The sequence below is a fragment of the Buteo buteo genome, chromosome 16, assembly GCF_964188355.1.
Source record: "Buteo buteo chromosome 16, bButBut1.hap1.1, whole genome shotgun sequence".
Lineage (NCBI taxonomy): Eukaryota > Metazoa > Chordata > Aves > Accipitriformes > Accipitridae > Buteo > Buteo buteo.
This window is the reverse complement of record NC_134186.1, coordinates 1,296,169-1,315,528: the sequence shown is the minus strand read 5'-3', so window position 1 is coordinate 1,315,528 and position 19,360 is coordinate 1,296,169. Positions and strand designations below refer to the sequence as shown.

The 19,360-nt window shown below is 58.2% G+C and overlaps 2 protein-coding genes across 2 annotated transcripts; both read right to left on the bottom strand.

Moving 5' to 3' along the window:
- Positions 1–257: 257 nt before the first annotated feature.
- On the bottom strand, positions 258–7,566 carry MRPS15 (mitochondrial ribosomal protein S15). Its single transcript, XM_075047241.1, has 8 exons — positions 7,411–7,566; positions 6,213–6,275; positions 5,325–5,400; positions 4,423–4,471; positions 3,538–3,622; positions 2,577–2,635; positions 1,153–1,344; positions 258–431 (listed from the first exon to the last, which is right to left on the bottom strand). Exons 1-8 carry the CDS (start codon positions 7,505–7,507, stop codon positions 312–314), a joined length of 741 nt encoding a protein of 246 aa, XP_074903342.1. The 5' UTR covers positions 7,508–7,566; the 3' UTR covers positions 258–311.
- A 157-nt stretch (positions 7,567–7,723) lies between these two features.
- On the bottom strand, positions 7,724–15,085 carry CSF3R (colony stimulating factor 3 receptor). Its single transcript, XM_075047224.1, has 16 exons — positions 14,921–15,085; positions 13,919–14,014; positions 13,296–13,595; positions 12,818–12,941; positions 12,518–12,687; positions 11,590–11,744; positions 11,309–11,462; positions 11,115–11,197; positions 10,794–11,007; positions 10,345–10,533; positions 9,988–10,089; positions 9,508–9,654; positions 9,151–9,291; positions 8,913–9,003; positions 8,599–8,680; positions 7,724–8,399 (listed from the first exon to the last, which is right to left on the bottom strand). Exons 2-16 carry the CDS (start codon positions 13,986–13,988, stop codon positions 7,890–7,892), a joined length of 2,532 nt encoding a protein of 843 aa, XP_074903325.1. The 5' UTR covers positions 13,989–14,014; positions 14,921–15,085; the 3' UTR covers positions 7,724–7,889.
- Between the last annotated feature and the right edge of the window lie 4,275 nt (positions 15,086–19,360).

Genomic DNA, 19,360 nt, shown 5'->3' with positions numbered 1-19,360 from the left:
AGACAGGCACCGCTCGGAGGTGTTCTCGCTTGAACATCCTGGGGGTGTTCTCGCCTGAACGTCCCTGCCTTCCCTGCTATGGGGCGATGGGGGAGTCCGCCCAGGTACTCCTCTCACATGGATCAAACTGCTCACAGCTCAGTCCAGCGCCATCAGCCTTAAAATAAACTTCTAAAACGCTTAAACCACTCACTGCACTTTTCCGGGTGCTCACCACGGCACAGATCACACACGCATGTAAGCAAAGAGGCTTTAGGTCTTTAGGTAGTTATTTATTGTTAGTGACTGGCTGCGTCAGCCTCAACGTGCCGCTACACAGGCGTCCCCTCGCACTGCGCCTGTTTCTCCTTTGCAGCTCTCGCTCTTGCTTGCCACTCTCTTCTCTGCTTTAGCCTCTCTGGTGCTTTCAGCTTCCGCGTCTCCTCAAAAACCTGCGGGAGGAGCATAAGGAGGTGAGAGAAGGGGAGAGACAAAGCTGCCTGCTGCTGAGCAGAGCTCCTCACTGCTGCACACAGCACGTATCCGAGTTCCTGCAGCAGAGGCCAGGAGGCTGCTGCACAGCAAGATCAACTCCTTCCCCTGTGCTTCCTCCGGGACTCCAGACAGCCCTGTTTTCAGGGTACCATTTGGAGGTATTCCGTTACAGCTACCCAGTCTTTTGGTTATACTTTCATTGGACTGAAATTTAGTATTTAGAGACTGAAGGCATGTCCAGCTTTTTGGTTCTGCTCAGTTATACCGACTGCACACAGCAGTTACACTGATGTACTGAGCACAAATGAGAGTAGACAGTGGGCATACCCACATTTCTGTTCCAAAGCTGCCATCAACTTTGTCTCACGTATTAGTCCCCATACCAGGCTTTGAAAAAAAGCTGGTTTGAATCATACATTTCTGAGCAAACTAGTAGCACAATCTGAAGTTCTCAAGCACAGCACATGCGTCACTGCCCACTACACAACTGTCTTTCATGGAGCTCTTTGCTGAGCTTATGCATTTCTCTACAGACATTATCACTGTCTCCTCAAATTCAAAGCATGGATTAAAAGGATTTACCTATCAGTCTTTTCTAACTGTCTTAATTGTGCCCTTCTATAAAGAGATTTTTTTTCTACTCCAGCTATGTGGCGCTCTCTCCAGATTGCTCCATACCTTGCGGCAGAAAGCCTTCTTCACAAGCCAGCGCTTGGTGATCCTTCTGCGGTGGAGAGGGGGTAGGGTGTACTGGATATTCAACTGCTTGCAGGTGTTTTCAAAGGCATCATAGCGGACACGGCGAAGATATGCAAGTAGTTTCTTCCGGCAATCTATAGCCATCAGCATGCAACGACGGTTTCTTTTATCCTGCAAAGGACTTAGCGTTCACTAGATTGCAGACAGATTATACTTCCATTCCAATAAATTACTTAGAATAGACCAGATTATGGCTGAAAGGAAACAATCAGGTTAAGGACAGTATCTTAGAACAACTTTTCTTGGCAGATACTGCAAGCACATTAGGTCACTGCAAGGAGATCCAAGAAGACTTAATTTACTTTTCACTTAAATTGCTTTCTTCATTCTGCGTCTGCACCTTCCTCCCCCAACCCTGAAGACTGTTTTCAATTTGTATGCAGCTTCAGGCAGTGGCAAAAGCTGCAACGGCTTGAAGGCAGAGGCTGTAGTGAAGGTCTACTGGCTGAAAACCCTGCTTCTCCTGAAATATATTCTTCCAGAAATAACACAGAAGCATTTACCTTTGTTTTTCCAGAAATTTAATGTGAAAATAAAATGTGACTTGGCTCTATCTGACCGTTTGGGCTGTTCTTTGGAAGAGAATATGTGTAGCTTGAGCCGTGCCATTCAGGGCAATCTCCCATGGGAGAAATTTCCCTACCCTATACAAGCAATTTGTGTAAAAACAAGGCTTCATCCAAGTAATTTCAAAAAGTCTCTTCTGCTGAAATATTTGGTACAACTTCTGGCTTCTTCTAAAACGTGAATTCTTTTCTGTTTTACCCTTCAAGCTTTTATGATTAACAAATAATTACGCAGTTTTTTCAAATGCAGTTGATTAATCTATTTCCCATCTTTGGCACTGCATAAAGAATCTTTAATATTTCTTGTTCATAAACTCATAGTTGTGATGTTTCAAATTTGGGCTCTGAACCCAGGTAGGTTTAGGTAGGAAAGTGGTCATTATGACATTAACACAGTCCTGCTCAACATTTCTATAGGCAGAACAAAGAGAGAATGCAGCTGCTGAAGAGATAACATTAATTACATTGAAAACTAATCGGTGAAGCCACAGCTGCAGCTAGGATAAATTTAGCTAAACTCCGTTCAAAGGTATCTGCTCAGCCATTTCCACCAAGCCAGTAACAAAAAAGAACACACTCCACATTTTAGTCAGTGAGAATGTAGCTGTGACTGAGCCAGCAGTTTCCCAGACTGGCACCACGAACAGTTATGACTATTTTATAAACCTTCTTAGGAAAGCCATAATCCCCAGAATTAAAATCCTTTTGTTCTAAACTGAGAGAACAACCTGAACAGCTGCTCTCTCAGATGTGTGGGCTCAGATTACTGATAGTTACCTTGGGATGCCTCTGCAAATGTTCCTCGTAAGTGCGTATCTTGGCAGTCAATATAGCAACTATAAAGAACAGACGTAAGAAGCCGTGTGAGAGCAGCAGCTTTCCAGGGTGAGACAGTATCATCTGCATTCCCTTCAAACTGCCAGCTGAGGACTGCTGTTCTAATGGGTACCCACTGTACCACAGCAAATATTACCACACAGCCCTCTGAGTAAGTGCAAAACAAACCACAAAATACAACCTACATAACCCGAGTCAGAACTATGACTATTATGAAGCTGCTTAATTAGAGCTTAAAATTTTAACAACAGATCATATGAATTTATTTGTAAAATACCTCTTGCACTCAATTACTGGTGACTTTACATTCATTTCACTTCACTTGGTTTAAGCTTTGGAGGAAGAGAGACAAATTAAGAGGTTCTTTCTAAGAGCAGCAGCCAGCTCTTTGTGATTTCAGGCTTTGGAGAAAGGTACTGGTGGCATCCTGAGAAACTGAAGGTCTTTACTGCTGATAAAGGAGTGCATCTTGGTCAATGTCAGCATGGCCTTCATCTGGCCTACACTGCTCTTCAGCCAGAGCTCTCTGATGCAGAGGGAAATTCGGGTTCCATGGCTAAATCTAGTAGTTCATTTTGGTGATGAATGCAGTGTAATGCTTCATGTCACATAAGCACTTCAAGCAGAATAATGCACACGCTGCCTTTGGAGGGTGGATATGGAGTAGGAATTTGGAAAGCACCCTAGCAGACACCTGCCAGCAAGTGCATGCGCTGCTTCTGCAACGTTCCCAAACCCCGAATGGGTCCTCCAGGGCATACTGTGGGCTACCTGCCTCTGGGGTGCTCTCCTGAAGGAGATGCTCCTGATACAGGAAACTTGAAGGGCTGGGGTGGGAATAGCTGAATAAAAGCTGAGATGTACCAGCTCCCAACAATATCCTTCTACTTTTTTAACTTACCTTGCACCTCAAAGGAGCCACTGTCATTGGGAGACCTCCTGACCTTTTCCACCAGCTGCTGTGTCTTTATCTTCATCTTCTCTTTCTGTGGATAACAGAAAAGAGCTTTTCACTTTCTCAGGAACACTAAAGGTCTAAGACAGCCCAGCTCTCTTCCCAAATGCCCAGATAAAGGCTTTGTAATTAACAGCTTTACTCAGTGTCCATCACAAAATGTGTAAGCAGCACTGCAAAAAAGGACCTGCTGCTTGCAGGACAGTGCTCAGACTTCAGCAGTGAAGCAGCACAAAAAGATCTCAGCAGAACACAGAATCACCACTGTTCAAACCAAGAGTCCAGGCACACCCTTCATCCCAAGATTACAGATGGGTGTTGAAGAAGCCCCGCTGCTCTCATGAATAGGAGAGAGAACCGAAGCTGATCTCACGGGGCAGCAGCCTTTACTTTTCGCATCATTTTAAGCTTAAGTGGTAAGCAGCGAGAAATCGTAAGATCTTTGTGCTACCTTATGATTTGCTTACTTTTACTTTTTTTATGCCCAGAAAACAAAGTAATTTGGAGAACATCTGCTGTCCACTGTATGACTTTCTAGAACACAGGCCAACCGTCAGCAGTAACATAACACAGCTCATCTCCCCTGTGATTGCCTAATATTTTCTTCTCTTGTTCTAGTATGCAATTATTATCATAAAGAAGACTGCATGATAAATTTTAAGAGCACACAAGACTTATCACTCTCATATATTTAATAGCCTCAGATTTGCAGTCATCAAGCAACACTTAAAAATAAAGTAAGGGAAGGGCATTTAACAATATAGACCAGTCTTACACAAATGTGCTCACTAAATCTTCTACGTTTTTTTACGCAAGTAGAATGAAACTAACCTGGCTTGCCATTTCCAGTGACAACAGTCTTTTCACTACATCATCAACACTGCAAGGAGATTGCAGATTAGTTTATAAGCTAGAAACGAAGTATATTTAATAACAAAAATGAGGTTAGGTTTTCAGAACATATTAACTTTTCGCAACTTTAATTTACTCTACAGATTTACAGCAACTCTCCTCCCCTCCCAAACCTGTCAGCCATAAACTGTTTCTTGTGTTCCTAATAAAAATCATGGCTGAGATTACAGAAGCATCAAGTAGTTTTGCTGCTGTGGGAAGCACAGTCATTTCAAATGATGATGAAGTCTTATCAATTCCAAAAACATTATGTGCAAATCAGGTGCTGCAGACTAACCCCCAAGTAAGTGCACAATGACAAAATAATTAATTTTAAGACTGGCTCCTTCAAAGATCTGTGAAAGTCTCAGTTATGCCACTGGGGGCTCTCCATGCACCACACATGAGCAGTTCCAGAATCAAAGCACAAAAATGCTGAACTCCAGGTCCAAATTTCAGCAGCAGTCATTCATTTTGAATTGTTTAACTACACACTCTCTAGCACCTGAGTTCAAGACAGGCACAGATTATTTCTAAGAAGATTATTTTTAGTATTTCAAGTTTATTTCTTCTTTCTGTGGATTACAAAGCCCACAGATGTGGGCAAACAGCACATAATCTTACATTAAGTAGACAAAACCCTTACATAACCCTAATCAGTGACTGCTTTTGCAAATTTGACTTTCAAAACGACTTTGCAATTTTTGTGCTAAATTGCACACCAGTGACCGCGGAGCATTAATTACTTACTGAGCAGGTGACAGCTTCCACCTACTGTGGTTGTGTGTGTGTAAGACACAAATCTCTGAAGAGAATAGTCATTCTCTTTCCCTGTATCATACCTATTTATTATTGGGACATTGGCATAATCTTTCTTCAACATTGTGGGAGGAAGATCATCCAAATGGCTGGGGATGTCTACAAAGAGAAGATTAACATTTGAGGAAGAGCAGTACAAAGTCAGAGCTCTGAACATGCTTGCAAACTAGATCAGAGGAAACAAGTTGCAAAGAAAGTAGACTGTACGCTCCAAACAAGAAGGAAGAACTTAAGAGATGAAGCTGAGATGGCAAGAACTGAGTGAGTAAAATTGGGTCCAGTCTCTTGCCTTCAGCACTCTGGATTTACAACATGGCGTATAGTCTACCGAGATCACTGATCTCTTGCTGATGACAATTGCTAATTTCCCACACGTTCACGAGCTGCTGAATTTTCTGGGTAACTTTTGAGCTTGCAAGGAATTATTTCTAGAACCACAAAACCACAAAAAAGTTTTCAAAGGGACCTTATGAAGTTTCTAGTCCAATCTCCCCTTTAAAGTGGGACCATCATCATTTCTTTGTCTAGCAAAGCCTTTAAAACCTCTGAGGATATTCCACAGGCCCTCTGTGAAGCATGTCCCCACGCTGCACTGCCTTCCCAGTGAATCTCTTTTCCTTTTGTATCCAGCTGGAACATCTCTGAGCTGCTATTTGGGACCACTGCCCCTCATTACATCAAGAAGAGTCTGGCTCCCTCATCCTTGTAATTACACGTCAAGAAGCTGTAGGATTGCAGAATCCTGTAACAGGGATTATATTTTCTCTCTCTTCTCATGATGAGTTCTGCATCTTTCAAGTGAAAACCACTAACTTCTCCAAATAACCTCTTTTCCTGCAGCATTAGGGTACAACTCTGATAATGTCAACAGTAGAACATTTTGCCACGTGGTCCCACTAATCCCGACATACCTTTCCTTTTTCTTCTCACAGGTCTGGCATAACATCTGGCTGTCTGAATAAAGGGACTGCAAGCTTGGTGGAAGAAAACAAAGATTTATCAGACTTGTGTGCACTTTTTTAGCTATGTACACATTAAATACTGCTCAGTCTGTACTAGAAAGCTGGTCAGAGTACTTAGACTCTAAGGTGATCAGTGGCTAGCCAGGTCTTTTGTCCCAAAGGAGTGTGGAACAGTTCAGCATGGTTCTTATGTGGGTGCTGAAATAAATGGGCAAAGCTGTGCTGCTTTGGAGTGATCAGAACCCAAAAGGTGAGCAGAACAGGGCAGCAGGAAGAGATTACAGACACTGAGCAGAGAGCGCGAGGGCTCCCCAGCTGAACTGTGTTCATTTAGAGGGTTTAAACTGATGAACTAATTCAAGTAATTTCACGTGCGAGTTAGATGGGCTGCTCTGGACTATCCCAGCGCCAGGGCACAGAGGCAGTGACACCTAGAGACAACCCTTGACTGGCATAGTTTAGTACAGATGAGAATATTCAACAGCCAGCCTGAACTGAGCCGTTCTTTGACCTTTCAAGAACAAACTCCTCCAACCGCTCTTTCGAGGCCCCTGCTGCCAGAATCGATACCTGCTTCAGATTATTCACCTGCGCCTCAAACACGTTTTCAGGTACAGACTTTGCCAGTCCACGTACCCGCCTGCAAACAGAACCGTCCGAGAAGCATGCGAGCTCGGCTCTGGATCCGCGAGGTACCAGAACCGCGCACAGGCTGTCGGCGCAAGTGTCGAGTGCGGGCCTCAGCGCCTGGTCCCACGCTTACTGTGCGGTAACGGCGCCTGTGGAAACCAGGCCAGGGCTCCAGCCCGCGTCCTTGGCCCGGCTCACAGCAGATCTCTGGCCCGGGAGCGGCCCCAGCCGGTCCCCGCCGTGCGCAGGGCAGGGTCCGCGGGCAGCCCCCCGCCCTACCCCGCTGCCTTGAGAGACACTCCGGGGTCCCGCCCGCGCCCTGCCTCCCCAGCAGGGCCCCAGGTCCCCCCTCCCCAGGGGCACCGAGCCCCCCGTCCCCTCTCAGGGCCGCCCCAAGCCACCCCCGACCCTAGGCCGCCCGCCCCGGCCTCCTCTTCCTTCGCCGGGCCCCCGCTTCCCCTTCCACCCTCCCTCCCAGCGGCCTCTCTAGTGCGGCCGAGCTCCCCGAGCGCCTCACCGGCCCCGTCGCCGCCGCGGACGCTCCCCAGGACGGCGGCCCCGCCGCGGACCGGCCCCGCCAGGCAGCGGCCTAGCGCCGTCCGCAGCGCCAGCATGGCCCTCCGCTCACGGCCCCGCCGCCACGGGCGCCGCCATCTTGCCCAGGCGCGGCCGACCGAGCGCCGAGCGCGGGCGAAGGGGCCGAGCGCCGAGCGCGTCGATGGGCGGGGCGCCCCCTCCCGCCGCCATCACGGCCCTCCCCCGAGCCGCCATCGCCGGTCGCCCCCGGGCTCGTCTCCGCCGCAGAGGCGTCCCGGGCCGTTCTCAGCACGTCCCTGTTTATTGCGAGAGGGGACAGGAGGGGCGGGAGGGGACGCACACAGCACCGGCGGAGGGAACCGGGCCCCTCGTCGTGGGGGGGGGCCCAGGCCTAGGCCCGGCCCGGGCCACCCGCAGGCCCCGGGGCTGGGCCCGTTACCGCTGCCCCGGTCCCCGGCACTAAAACGCCCGGCAGTCGTGGAGCTCCTCGGCCCCGCCGATGCGGAGGCCCTGCAGCAGGGGGAAGGTGGCGGGCAGCTCCTCGGAGAAACCTCCGTCCCCAGGGCAGCCGTGAGGGGGGGCCCCGTGGAACCACAGGTTCTCGTAGGGCTTGGGGCTGGGGCTGGGGTCGAGGAGCAGGGGCTGAGTGGAGTTGGAGCGCAGGTAGAGGCGAGGCGGGGCGTGCTGCTGGCCCTTGTACCCGTCGCCCACCACCTGCGCGTACTGGATGGTCTCCCCGCTCCCGCCGAGGCCCTGGCACGGCTCCGCTGCCGCCCGGCCGCGGCCCGGTGTGCCGGGTCCCTCCTGCCGCACGTAGGGCTGGGGTACGGCGGGGAAGGTGCCGGCGGTTTCAGCGGAGGGCTCCTTGCCCCAGGCGGACGGCTGCTTCCCCGCCGCCCTTTCGAGCACTGCGACGGTAGAAATGGTCGCCAGGCCGGGCTCCTTCACGCCGGGGAGCTGCAGAGGCTCCTGGAGAAACAGCGTGCGGTCACGGCCTGTTTGCAGGGTGCAGCCCCTCCTCTGCCCCCCTCTTCCCAGCACCACGGGAGGGAAGCTCCCTGCACCCCGGCTCCCCATCCCAGCGTGGCCTCGCGCCCCGGGTGCCGTGCCCTCCGTGCCGAGCGGTGCCCAGGTGGGGAGTGGGGGGCTGCGGCCATCTGGCTCTCACCTGCTGGAGCTCTGCCGGCACCCACTTGCCCAGGCTGCTGTTGGCGGGGTCGGGGACACTGGGCCAGAACTGCTGCTTCACCCTGGTGGTCACAGGATGAGGGGACTCAGTGAGGGGCCCTGAAACCGGCAGCCTTGGGGCTGGCCTTGCTCCCGCCGAGCTTGCAGCGGGACGCTGCCGGTCCCTGCATTCGTCCCGTCCCTCCAGCAGCCGGGCTGCGGCCAGGGCCACTGCAGCCACTGGGGACAGGGACTCCCAGGGCAGCCCAGCCCGGTGCAGGGCCGGTACAGCCCACGATGGCTCTCGGTACTCACCGCCCATTCTTCTGGAAGCAGATGAGCAGAAGTATAAGCAAGACAAAGATCAGCCCGAGGGTCAGGAAGAGGAACTGGATTTCGATGTCATCTGGAAAGCGGGCAGGGGAGAGGGTCAGAGAGGGGACCACAGTGAGACGCCTCCAGCCACGCTGTGCTGTGAGGCTGGGGCAGGACCTGGGGTCTGCAGGTCCCCTCCTGTCCCTACACCCCCCTCCAGGTGGCTGCACCCCCTCACCTAGCACCATGGTCACCAGGGTCAGGCTGGTGCCATTGGTGCTGCCGGCGGCCGTGGATGCCATGATGTGCACTTTGTACAGGGTCGATGGCTTCAGCTTCCGGATGACAAAGGAGCTGAGAGAGGGGTTCACGGTGGCACCTGGGGAAATGGGGGCTGTTGGCACGGCGGGGGCTGCTCGGCAGGTGCCCCTCACCTGCACAGCCCCTTGGGTCTCTGCTGGCAGGGGGTCCCATATGGGACCTGCACACATGCCCCAACCCTCTCTGACGAGGGCATGGAGTCTGCTGACGTCCCCAGCCAACACATCGAGGTGGGATGGAGGGCAGGGCTGGCGGTGACACCGGCAGGACTCACTGGACACTTCTGCGGAGCTGTTGGCCCAGAAGATGGTGTAGCTGGTGATAAAGCCGTTCTGCATCTCAACTGGCACTGGGTCCCAGCACAGCTCAGCGTCAGACTTGCTGATGCTCTTCAGGTGGAGCTTCGGGGCGTAGGACGGTGCTGAAACAGAGCAGGACAAGTGTCTGGGCGCTGTGCAGAACCGCTGTCTCGGGGTGGGGGACGTGCAGGGGGGATGCATTGAGTGGTAAGTCCCACTCCTGAGGTGTGGGTGTCAGGGCCTGCCCCATGCTGTGCCCCTGTGGGGCTCAGTCCAGCTGACAGCACCTTTAGAGATGAGCCAAGAACCAGCCCAGCGGGCTGAGTTCTTCTGCACAGCCCCTGAATTAGGGGTGCGTGGTGGGAAGGCTGGCTCTCCTTTTTGAAAGGCAAAGGCTTGGTGGTGCAGGGTGAGCCCGCCGGGGCCCCGAGGGCAGCTGCTGGGAGCACACGTACCCTTCTGCTTGGAGTAGGCTGCGGTGTGGACGGGCACCCCTATGGCGTCCTTATAGAGGGGGTACACCGAGATGTTGTACCGCTGGAAAGGCTCAATGCCATCTGCAACAGAGAGCAGAGGGGGGGGCCAGGGGTTTGGGGCTCTGGCTGCCAAGAGCCCCTGGCTGCCCTGCGCCTGCCCCACAGCACCAGCCCACTTGCGCTGTGCCGTACCGCGGGAGTGGGTGCAGGGGAAGGAGGGAGGGTATGGAGCGGGCTTTTGGGGCAGGGTTTGGCCCTGGGGCAGTCAGGAGGGGTGCCAGATCCCCCACCCAGCTGACCAGGAGGGCAGGGCCCCCCCAGCAGCCCCCGGCTTACCCCGGATGAGGACTGCGGTGGTAGCCCCGTCACGCTCCATCTGCCAGCAGGCACTGCAGTGACCGGGCTCCGAGGACACCCGCTGCCACTCCAGGACGTAGGCAGCCACCGGGGTCGGCGGTGCCTCCCAGCGCACCCAGAGGCTGCGCTCGCCCCTGGGCACGGCCCGGAGCCCAGCCAGGGGCTGACCTGCATGGGGACAACCAGACGGGATGACGGGAGGGGGGAGCATCCCTGCTGCATCACCCTCCTCTGCCCCCCAGCCTGGAGCCTGCCCTGCTCTGGAGCCCCCCAGTTGCACACCCAGGGAAGTGTCTCCCCCGCAGTGGGGTGATGGAATGGCATCCAGTTTGAGAGCTTGTGGAGCTGCTGAGGTGGGGAGGGGGGGTACAGAGCCCCAGGAGGGCATATGGAGGTTTCGGACTGTGGGAAGTTTGCACTGTCCTCACCTTTCCTCTCCAGGAGGATGACCTCGGTTGGTGCCGACTCGCCGGCGGCATTGTAGGCTGAGAGATAGACCCTCCTGGTCCCCGCTGGCGCGGAGAAGTTGCACTGGGTGTGGGTGGTGTTGCAGACAGTGGGGGGGTCCCTGCCCCTCTTCCTGGGGCTCAGGGTGACGCAGTACCCCAGCACTCGCCCGTTCGCCTCCCGCGGCCGTGGAGCCTGGGCGCAGGCAGGGTGTGCGGGGATGTTTGGTCCCCGCGGGGATGCTCGGTCCCCAGGGCGATGCCCCAGCAGCCCCCGCACCCCCACCGCCCACCTGTACTCACCTTCCAGCGCAGCTGCACCTCCAGCCGCCCGCCTGCCCCGGCCGGCCGAGCGCTCCACCACGCGTCCAGCTTCCCCGTGGGGGCTGCAACAGCAGAAGGGTGGCCAGGGAGCTGAGAGGGGTGAGCGTGGCCGTGCCACCGCGGCTGTGCTGCCTGGCCAAGCAGAGGGGACCCCCCGGTGACTCCGCACCCACCTTTCTCGTGGGTGGTGTAGTTCCTGCCCGGGCTCCACTCGCTCCAGTAGCCCCGTGCCGAGCTCCGCCGGCACCGCATCTGGAAGCGGTACTGCGTGCCGAAGAGGAAGCCACAGTGCTGCATTTTGCCGGCCTGGCCGACGATGCCGGTGACCTGTTGGCAGCCGAAGCGAGGGCTGTGCTGGCTCCTGCCTCGAGCAGGGCAGAGCTCGGAGCGGAGGGAAGGGTCCCGGCTCCTGCTCGCTCACCCTCCCCGGTCCTGCTGCCCCGGCAGCGCTCACCACAGCCCAGGCAGGGTCCTCTGGTGCCCGGTAGCGCAGCTCGCACTGCAGCTCCATGTGTGCGTTGCTCCGCGTCACCTCCCAGGCCAGGGCGACGCAGTCGGTCTGGAAGGGGATGGACTGGATGCTCTGCAGGGCTGGGGGGTCCAGCTTGGCTGGAGGAAGAGCAGGGGAGGGAGCTGGAGAGGTGCTGCGGCGGGCAGTGCGCGGGGCCACCGCCTCGCGTGCGGCCGCTGTTGTTAATGCTGCAAGCTGCAGCCAGGGTGCTGGCCTGCCCAAGACAAGGGACGGGGAGAAACCACCCCGAAACATTTAAGAGAATGACTTGTGGCAGAGGCTGGTGTATGCCCCTGCCCAGGACACGGGGTGATGCTTGGGAGCACGGTGCCAGCATTGCTCTGCAGCCTGGGCTCTGGGCAGTGTTAACGTCTACGCAGGGAAAACAGATCCCGCAAGACCTGGGGTCTGGTACGCGGCCAGGAAAGCCGCACTTTTGGGTCTGCCCTGGGGCGAGAGCCCAGCATGGCCATGGGAGGGCTCAGCTGGTTCATGGGCAGCCCTTCCGTGGGTCCAGAGCAGGGAGGATGAGTCGCACCATCTGGGAAGGTTCCTTTTATAAATAGTTTATAGGAGCTGGATATATTATTAATAGACCTCCTGAATAAATGGGTAATCAATTGCTGGAGACAGTTGTAGAGTGCAGCAGGTCAACTGATGGCTCATAACCCACTGGCACACGCTGCTCAGTCTGTAATGCAGCTTTGGCACCTATTCATCCCAGCAAGCCATTTATCATAGGAACCTGCCCATAAAATATGACCTAAAAGCCTGATGTGCTTTAATGGCACTCTAATACCCCTCTCACTGCTGATGAGCTTCCCTGGCCCCTGACCTCCGCGAGAAGTGGGCGGCTCTGGCTGTCACTCACCGACGTCCATGGGGTCGATGCAGAGATGCTCTGACTCGGTTGTGCCGAGGGCATTTGTGGCGGACACCCAGATCTCCATTTGCCGGTAGAGCTGGAGCAGCCGGCGTGGCACCGTGCAGCGGCTGCGGCCGCCTTGTGGGGTGCAGCCTGTCACCGCCTGGGCTCTGCTTCTGCGGCAGCGAGAGGAGTGGGCTCGGGGGTCCCTCCGGCAGAGGATGAGGCTTGCCATGTCGTTTGGGAGGGAGGGGGGGCAGGAGAAGTGGCCAGACGCCAGGGACCGTATCACCCCCCGAGGCTTACCCGGCACACTTCAGTGCGACGCTGGTGGGGAGGTGGCTGTCGGCTCCCTGCTCCCACTGGCACGTCAGCCCGTAATTGCTGAGGTCCAGGATGCAGCTGAGGTTGAAGGGCTTTGCAGGCGGGTCTGGGAGAGAGCGGCCACGGAAAAGCCTGAGCGGAGCGCCCATCCCAGCTGCGGAGGAGCTGCAGCCCCCTCCGTACCCGGTTGCACAGAACCCCGCTGCCACGCCGCCGCTCCCCAAACCTCCCCTGCCCTGCAGCCTGCCCGCTCGGCACCGGCACGCCGGGACGTAGCTGCGCACAGCCCCAAAACGGCCTCCATCAGCCATCGGCCCTGGCTGCTCCTCCTGCCCCAGCGGCTTTGCCCGGCTCAGCCGGGGCTGACACGCGTCTCAGAGAGGAGACGTGCAAACCCTGGTGCCAGGTTGCACCTCTGTGAAGTGCGCACGCGGGTGACCCATGGCGGCAGCAGACTTACAGCCCGCCCTGATCTCGGCCATGCCGATGCGCTGCTTGGTCCCGTTCCACTCCACCCAGCACCACAGCTTGGCCTGCGTGCGGTTGAACTGGGGCAGGGTGAGGTTGGACACCTCCGTGCCCCCTGGGCCCCGGTGCTGGCTCCCGGCCACGGGCTCGTTGTCCAGCATCCAGGTGATCCGGACCTTCCCCTGCTCCAAGCCGCGGCACAGCTCGCTCTGGATGGTGCAGGACGCCGTGACGGCCGAACCCAGGGGCACAACGGGTGAGCCCACGGCCACCGACGCACAGCCCAGGGTCCCTGCAGGCAGGAAAAAAACCGCATCACATCCAGGGCACGGCCGTGACGAAGCCATCTCAGCCCCTCGGCGCCCAGGCGGGACAGAGGGACGAGCACCTCTTCCCTTAGACGGGCCCCCCAGCCGCTGCAGAGGAAGAGCCGGGCGTTGGGCAAGCCTGCCGGCAAATGCCAGGCCCCATCCTGCCAGCGCCCGCCGTGCCGCCGACGCTCCTGCCCGCCCGCAGCGGTCCTGCGTGCCACGGCCCCGGCCAGTCGGGACGGGCGCTGGGTACATGGGAGCGGCGCGGGGCACACGGCTGCGGGACGGGACGGGTCCCACTCACCGCCTGGCCGGAGGAGCAGGAGCAGGGAGAGCCGCAGCAGGAAGGGTGTCCCGGCACCGCGCCTGGCCATGGTCTCCTCCGTGGCTTTGGCATCACCTGGAACGGAGAGAGCAGCTTGTCCTGGCGGGTCGGGAAGGGGCTGGGGACGAAGCGGGCTGGAGGAGCCGTGGCTGCCAGCGTCACCGACGCTTCCTGGAGCAAAATGTCCTTTTGCCGTCAGACGCAGCCTCTCGCCCTGAAGCCTTTCTGCAGCGCTGACACCTCCGCCCCCGCGCTTGGCAGCCCACGCTGCGGCAGGTGCCGGCGTGGAAAAGCGCACCGGCGAGGTGATCTGGCGGGGGCCCCTCCGGCACAGCCTGCCACCGGCTCTCGGCCCCGTGCACCCCGATCCTGGGGCGCAACGCCCCATGCCTGGCCGCGGGCACGGGCTGATTTTATCTCAGGTATCTTCAGCCTCTGCCGGGCAGAGATTTGCGGTTTCAGGGAGGGTTAGCGCTGGGGCTTGGGGCGGCAGAGCTGATAAGCTGAAAGAGGGAAACGCATGAACGACGGCAGCGCAGCGGGGCTGGCCAGAGCGGTGGGGTCCTGCCTGCACCCCCTCCCCTGTGTCACCCCCTCCCCTGTGTCACCCCCTCCCCTGTGTCACCCCCTTGCCTGCTCCTGGGAATGGCCCCGGGAGCGGCGGCTGCCTCTGCCCCTGCCCGGCCACCGGATCATCCTCTGCCCTGGGTTGGTCCCGGCCGTGTCCTTGGCGGTGCCAAGGAGGGGCTGCCCACCCTGTGCCCTGCTCTGGGTGCCCACGGCTCCTCTCCCCTCCCTGAGCTGCCATCCAGAGGCAGATGAAGGACTGGAGCGTGGGAAATGGGGGAGCAGCCACCCCCGAGCACCCAGCACATGTCCCCAGGCAGGGGACACGGCGGAGCAGCCTGCGCAGCCACAGACAAGGTGCTCAGCCAGACCCGGGCACTGCACAACCCATCCCTACCTCACCACCATCCCTACCTTGCCTCCATCTCTACTTCTCCTCCACGCCTGGTGCGTCCGGCTGCCGCTCACCGCCCGCTCCGAGCGCCGGCCTCCGGCTCCCGGCAGCTCGCCGTGCTCAGCCCGTTTGCTAACATGCTGCTTTCACCGTTAGTTCCTCAAAACCAGTGCCGTTAATTGCTGTGACTCTCTGAAGAAGGTGATTGCAAAACACTTCCCTGAAGGCTGTGACTGCCTCGCTCGCTGCAGGAAGGAAAGCCCAGCGGCACGCACACATCCAGCAGCGGGGAGCAGCACCCGGCCTCGCCTCCCACCCTGCCTGCTCCAGCAGCCGGGACGCGGCACAGCCGGCTCCTTTCTGCGACTCCCCTGGGACCATGGGGCTGAGCTGGGGGACAGGGCAGGGGGACACGGGCCGGGGGACGTGGGACCCAGAGGGCAGGAGGCAAACCCAGCCATGGCTGCCAGCGCAGCGTGGTGCCGCCCGGGTGCAGCTCGCATCCCCCAGTCCGCTCCAGTATCCTCGCCGGGTGCTCACTGTGGGGGACTGGGCTCATGCCTGCATCCTCATCCCTCCGAGTTTCACCCCTCTCCTGGGATGTGCACGCCAGCCTTACTACCCCGGTCCCTGGGGACGGCACCGCTGCCTCTTGCAGCCAAGCCTGAGCTCTTTCCTAAAGCCCGTCCCCAGGGAGAGCCGCCCTGCGAAGCCGCGTTTGACACACGTTGTCCATGTTCCCACCACGCAGCCCAGCTTGCCCCAGAGCGCGGGGACCCGTGAGATGCCCCAAGGGCAACCCGAGACCCGACCTTCCCACTGGGACCTCTCCAGGCCAACCATTAACTTGGGATCTTCCAGCAGCAAATTGCCCAGGGCTCTGCCCAGCCGCCCCAGTGGGGCTCACTGCTGGGACACTGGGCAGCTCTGCCCACCCACGCCGGGCTGCCATCACGGCCCCCACTGGGGAACCCGTGTCCTGCGGGACGGGACCCGAGCATGGGGGTAAACAGGGGATTGCGCAACCCGCGACGCATTCGCAGCCTCTGCAACGGAGGCGGCTGTTGTGCAAACAGCTGTTTACTACGCGATTTGTAGCACGCATTTCACCTCCAGCGGCGCATTACTCAGCGCTCTCGCAATGCCATGCTGCAAACAACTGCGAGGCCAGCGCAGCCCCCCCCCAGCCTGGCATCCCCGGGAGGGCAGGGGGGGCCTGGGACCATTGGGAGAGCAGCCTGGGGGAGACGCACTCCCAGCATCGCCTCCCATGGAGCCGGGCTTCTGGCCGGAGCGAGATGGCCCCGGGGCTGCGGCCAGCCGCCTCGCAGCCCCGACAGACCGAGCAGAGGTTTTTTCCCCCCAAATTTCCTCTGCCCAGGGCCCCAGCCCCATGCCCAGAGCTGCTCACCAGGGCTGTGCAGGGGCACAGCTCCCCGGGCTGGGGCACGGGGCCGATTCCCACCGCCGCTGACCTGGGGCAGGGGAGCTGCCCTTGCGACATTTCCCCGGGGGTGTAGCAACCCCCAGTATTTTGGGACGGAAGCGAGCGGTTTGCAGGCTGTTTACCAGGAATATCCACGGGTAGCCATGGCGACGTGGGCATCTCCGTGGGAACCGGAGGGCAGGCAGAGCTGCAAGCACCCAGCTGGACACAAACAAGCGCTGTCCTCCCCGTGCCCCCCCCGCTGCAGCCGATGGGGTTCCACCACAGGGTACGGTGCGGTGGGACCCCGCGTCCTGCTGCACCGAGGGGACCGTGCAGCCCACCCCAGAGCACGCCTGCCCCCGGGCTCGCCTCGCCCCACGCTCCGCAAGGAAAGGATTTGTCCCCAAGGATGCTCCGAGCGTGCTGAGCTTTCGGTGCACGGCTTTTGGCGTGGTGCCCGGGGCAGCGGCCCCTTTCCGAGATCAGGGATGGAGCAGACGTGCCCCCATGACGATGCTCTCGGTTCCCCTTTGGCTCTGAGTCACTCTCACAAACCCACAGATCCCATCCTTGGGATGGGACGGGGGGACAAGAGGCAGGGTGCCATCCCGGCAGAGCACCCACAGCCAGAGCCGCAGGTCCCGGCCAGCCCAGCGGAGGGGTCCCGGAGGAGCTGGGGCAGGAGGATAAGGCAGGGGGAGGCTGCCAGGGTGCAAGACCCGGCTGGGTGACGGAGGATCCTGTGGGATGAGGCTGTGGCAGCGCGGAGGCAGGCGGTGACACGGGGCCATGGTGCGGGACAGGCTGGGGAGCACCGTTTGGAGGGAGGGTGGGTGCTCGTGGCCCGGACAAGGCACGTTTTGGGGTGAGTGGCGGGGCAGTGGGCTCCCAGTCCATGGTGCAAGAGCCTCCCTCCCACGCGGGGCCGCCTGGCAAAGGGGAAGGTGGAAAGGGGAAGCGGCCGTGGGGCTTTTCCTGGGTTGCAGTGCGTGGGAAGGGGACCGACGGCACTGGGCAGCAGCCCACCCGCACGGCCAGACCCCTCAGGCAGCTCTAGTCGCAATCCGCAGCTAGCACTGGAGGCGACAGACAGGGATGGATCCGGACCCTTCCCGGGACCGCAGCACGGAGGCACCGCTGGCTCTGCCACCGCCACCCCGGGGCAGAGCAGATCCCATCACAGGGGAGGCGTGAAGCGGCTCCATTCCCCGTCGCGGCTGCCGAAGCTCCGCCAGGCTCTGAGCGTGATGCGGGGACCCCCATGTGCCCCACTGCCGACGAGCCATCCGCTGCTGCCGTGGCCTCCTGGGGGCCGGGACAGCAGGGCCGGCAGAACCCCACCGGCCAGCACCGCTCTCCCACCGCTCCCCATGTTAAGTGCTGGGGCGGTTGTCAGCTGCCTCCATTTCTCAGGCGTGTGTTATCAGCACCTCTGATTTAATCCCTGCTGGGTGGATCACTGCTATTAAGCAGAATAAAGTACATTACCAGCTTGTATCAGCTCAGCTGTCAGCAAGAACCGGCCTCCCAAAAGAGATTTTTCCCTTTCTTCTTTTCATTCCCTAAAAAAATAAAATATTGCCAGTCATGTAAGATGCAAGATCTAAGTGCAAAGTCTGCTGCAGTCTCTAATGGATGAGGAGAGCTGTTTAATTGCTGCCCAACGTGAGTAATTCAAACAAACCACCTTGTTCAGCTGTCAGCAATGGGGAAGGAGCAGATGGCTCCTGGCCAAGCCACCCTGCAGGCAGGGGGACGCGGGGAGTCCAGGCTGCCAGCCGCCCTGGGGAGGGGAACCCAGCCGGGACCCTCCTGTGTCCGCAGGCTCCGATCTGGAATACCCAATCCCCGAGCACCAGGGATGCCCAGGGTGCTCGTCCCAGGGTGCTCATCCCTGCCGTGTGCCGCTGCCACCCTGCTCCTCCCCAGCAAGGCGGTTGCAAATGGGAGAGAATTGATTACAGGGGTCTGAGAGGCTGACCTTGAACAAGGCTCCTGACACATTACTGTAATTAATGAGGCAGGAGGATTAATTTTCCCTGTTGCGGGAACCTGGGGAGTCCCTGGTGGGCACAGGGAGGGGGAGGACGGGGCGAGAGGGGCAGAGAGCTGCCTGTGCTGCCTGCCATAATTCATCTCTAATCTGCAAGACGCCAAAAGGATGCCAAAGGGCTGCAGCTCCAGCACGGGAGAGCAGTCCTGTGGGTGGATGGGCGAGAGGGAGAGAGATCTTCCATGGGACCATGTAAAACTTGCATGTCCCTAAATTACTGGCCCTGTTGCCCAAGTGTCTGCAGCAGAGGAACCTCCCTGTGTCTGACGGCTGAGCCCCGTGCCAGCCTCTCATCCCCTGACGCTCCTGGAAATTCCCACTCCTTTTTGCCAAGATGCTCCAGAGCTTAGACACTTGGATGATCTTCTCCCTCTGCCATTGCTGAAAAGAAATTTCCCTTTGATGCTGCCCCTCATCAAACCAGCTGGGCAGGGGGATTTTTACTCTCCCCCCCACATCCCACCATGACCATGGTGCCAAGCAGCACGTTTGATCCCAGCTACCAGGGATGCACGGCCGACTTCTGGCACTTCCCGGCAATCAGGCTGCAAGCACAGCGCTATTATTTTTCTGCTCTAATAAACACCCCTGACAATAATAGAGAAAATCAGCTTTTATCGGGAGAAAAAATATATCTGGAGATTATTTACTCAGAGTCAATAGTTGCAAACGGAGGCGTTAGCCCAGGCAGGCGCTGACAGCCGCTCGCTGTTGGAGTGGCTGGACCATTGCATGGAAACGGGGCAAAACCCTCCCAACAGATCCCCTGCTTGCTCCCGCTATATAAATACACCATCTCGGCTGCGCTCTGCAGGAGGACCCTCAGCATCCCCCATCCGTTTTACCCTGGAACAAGCTGCAAGGGCCAGGAGAGCTTTGGGTGCTCCAGCAACAGGGGTGGGAGCAGCCGCGGGGCTGGAGCCCGGCTCGGAGCCGGTCGCCTCTCATCTGCCGAAGGCTCAGGTCTGCAAGAGCAGG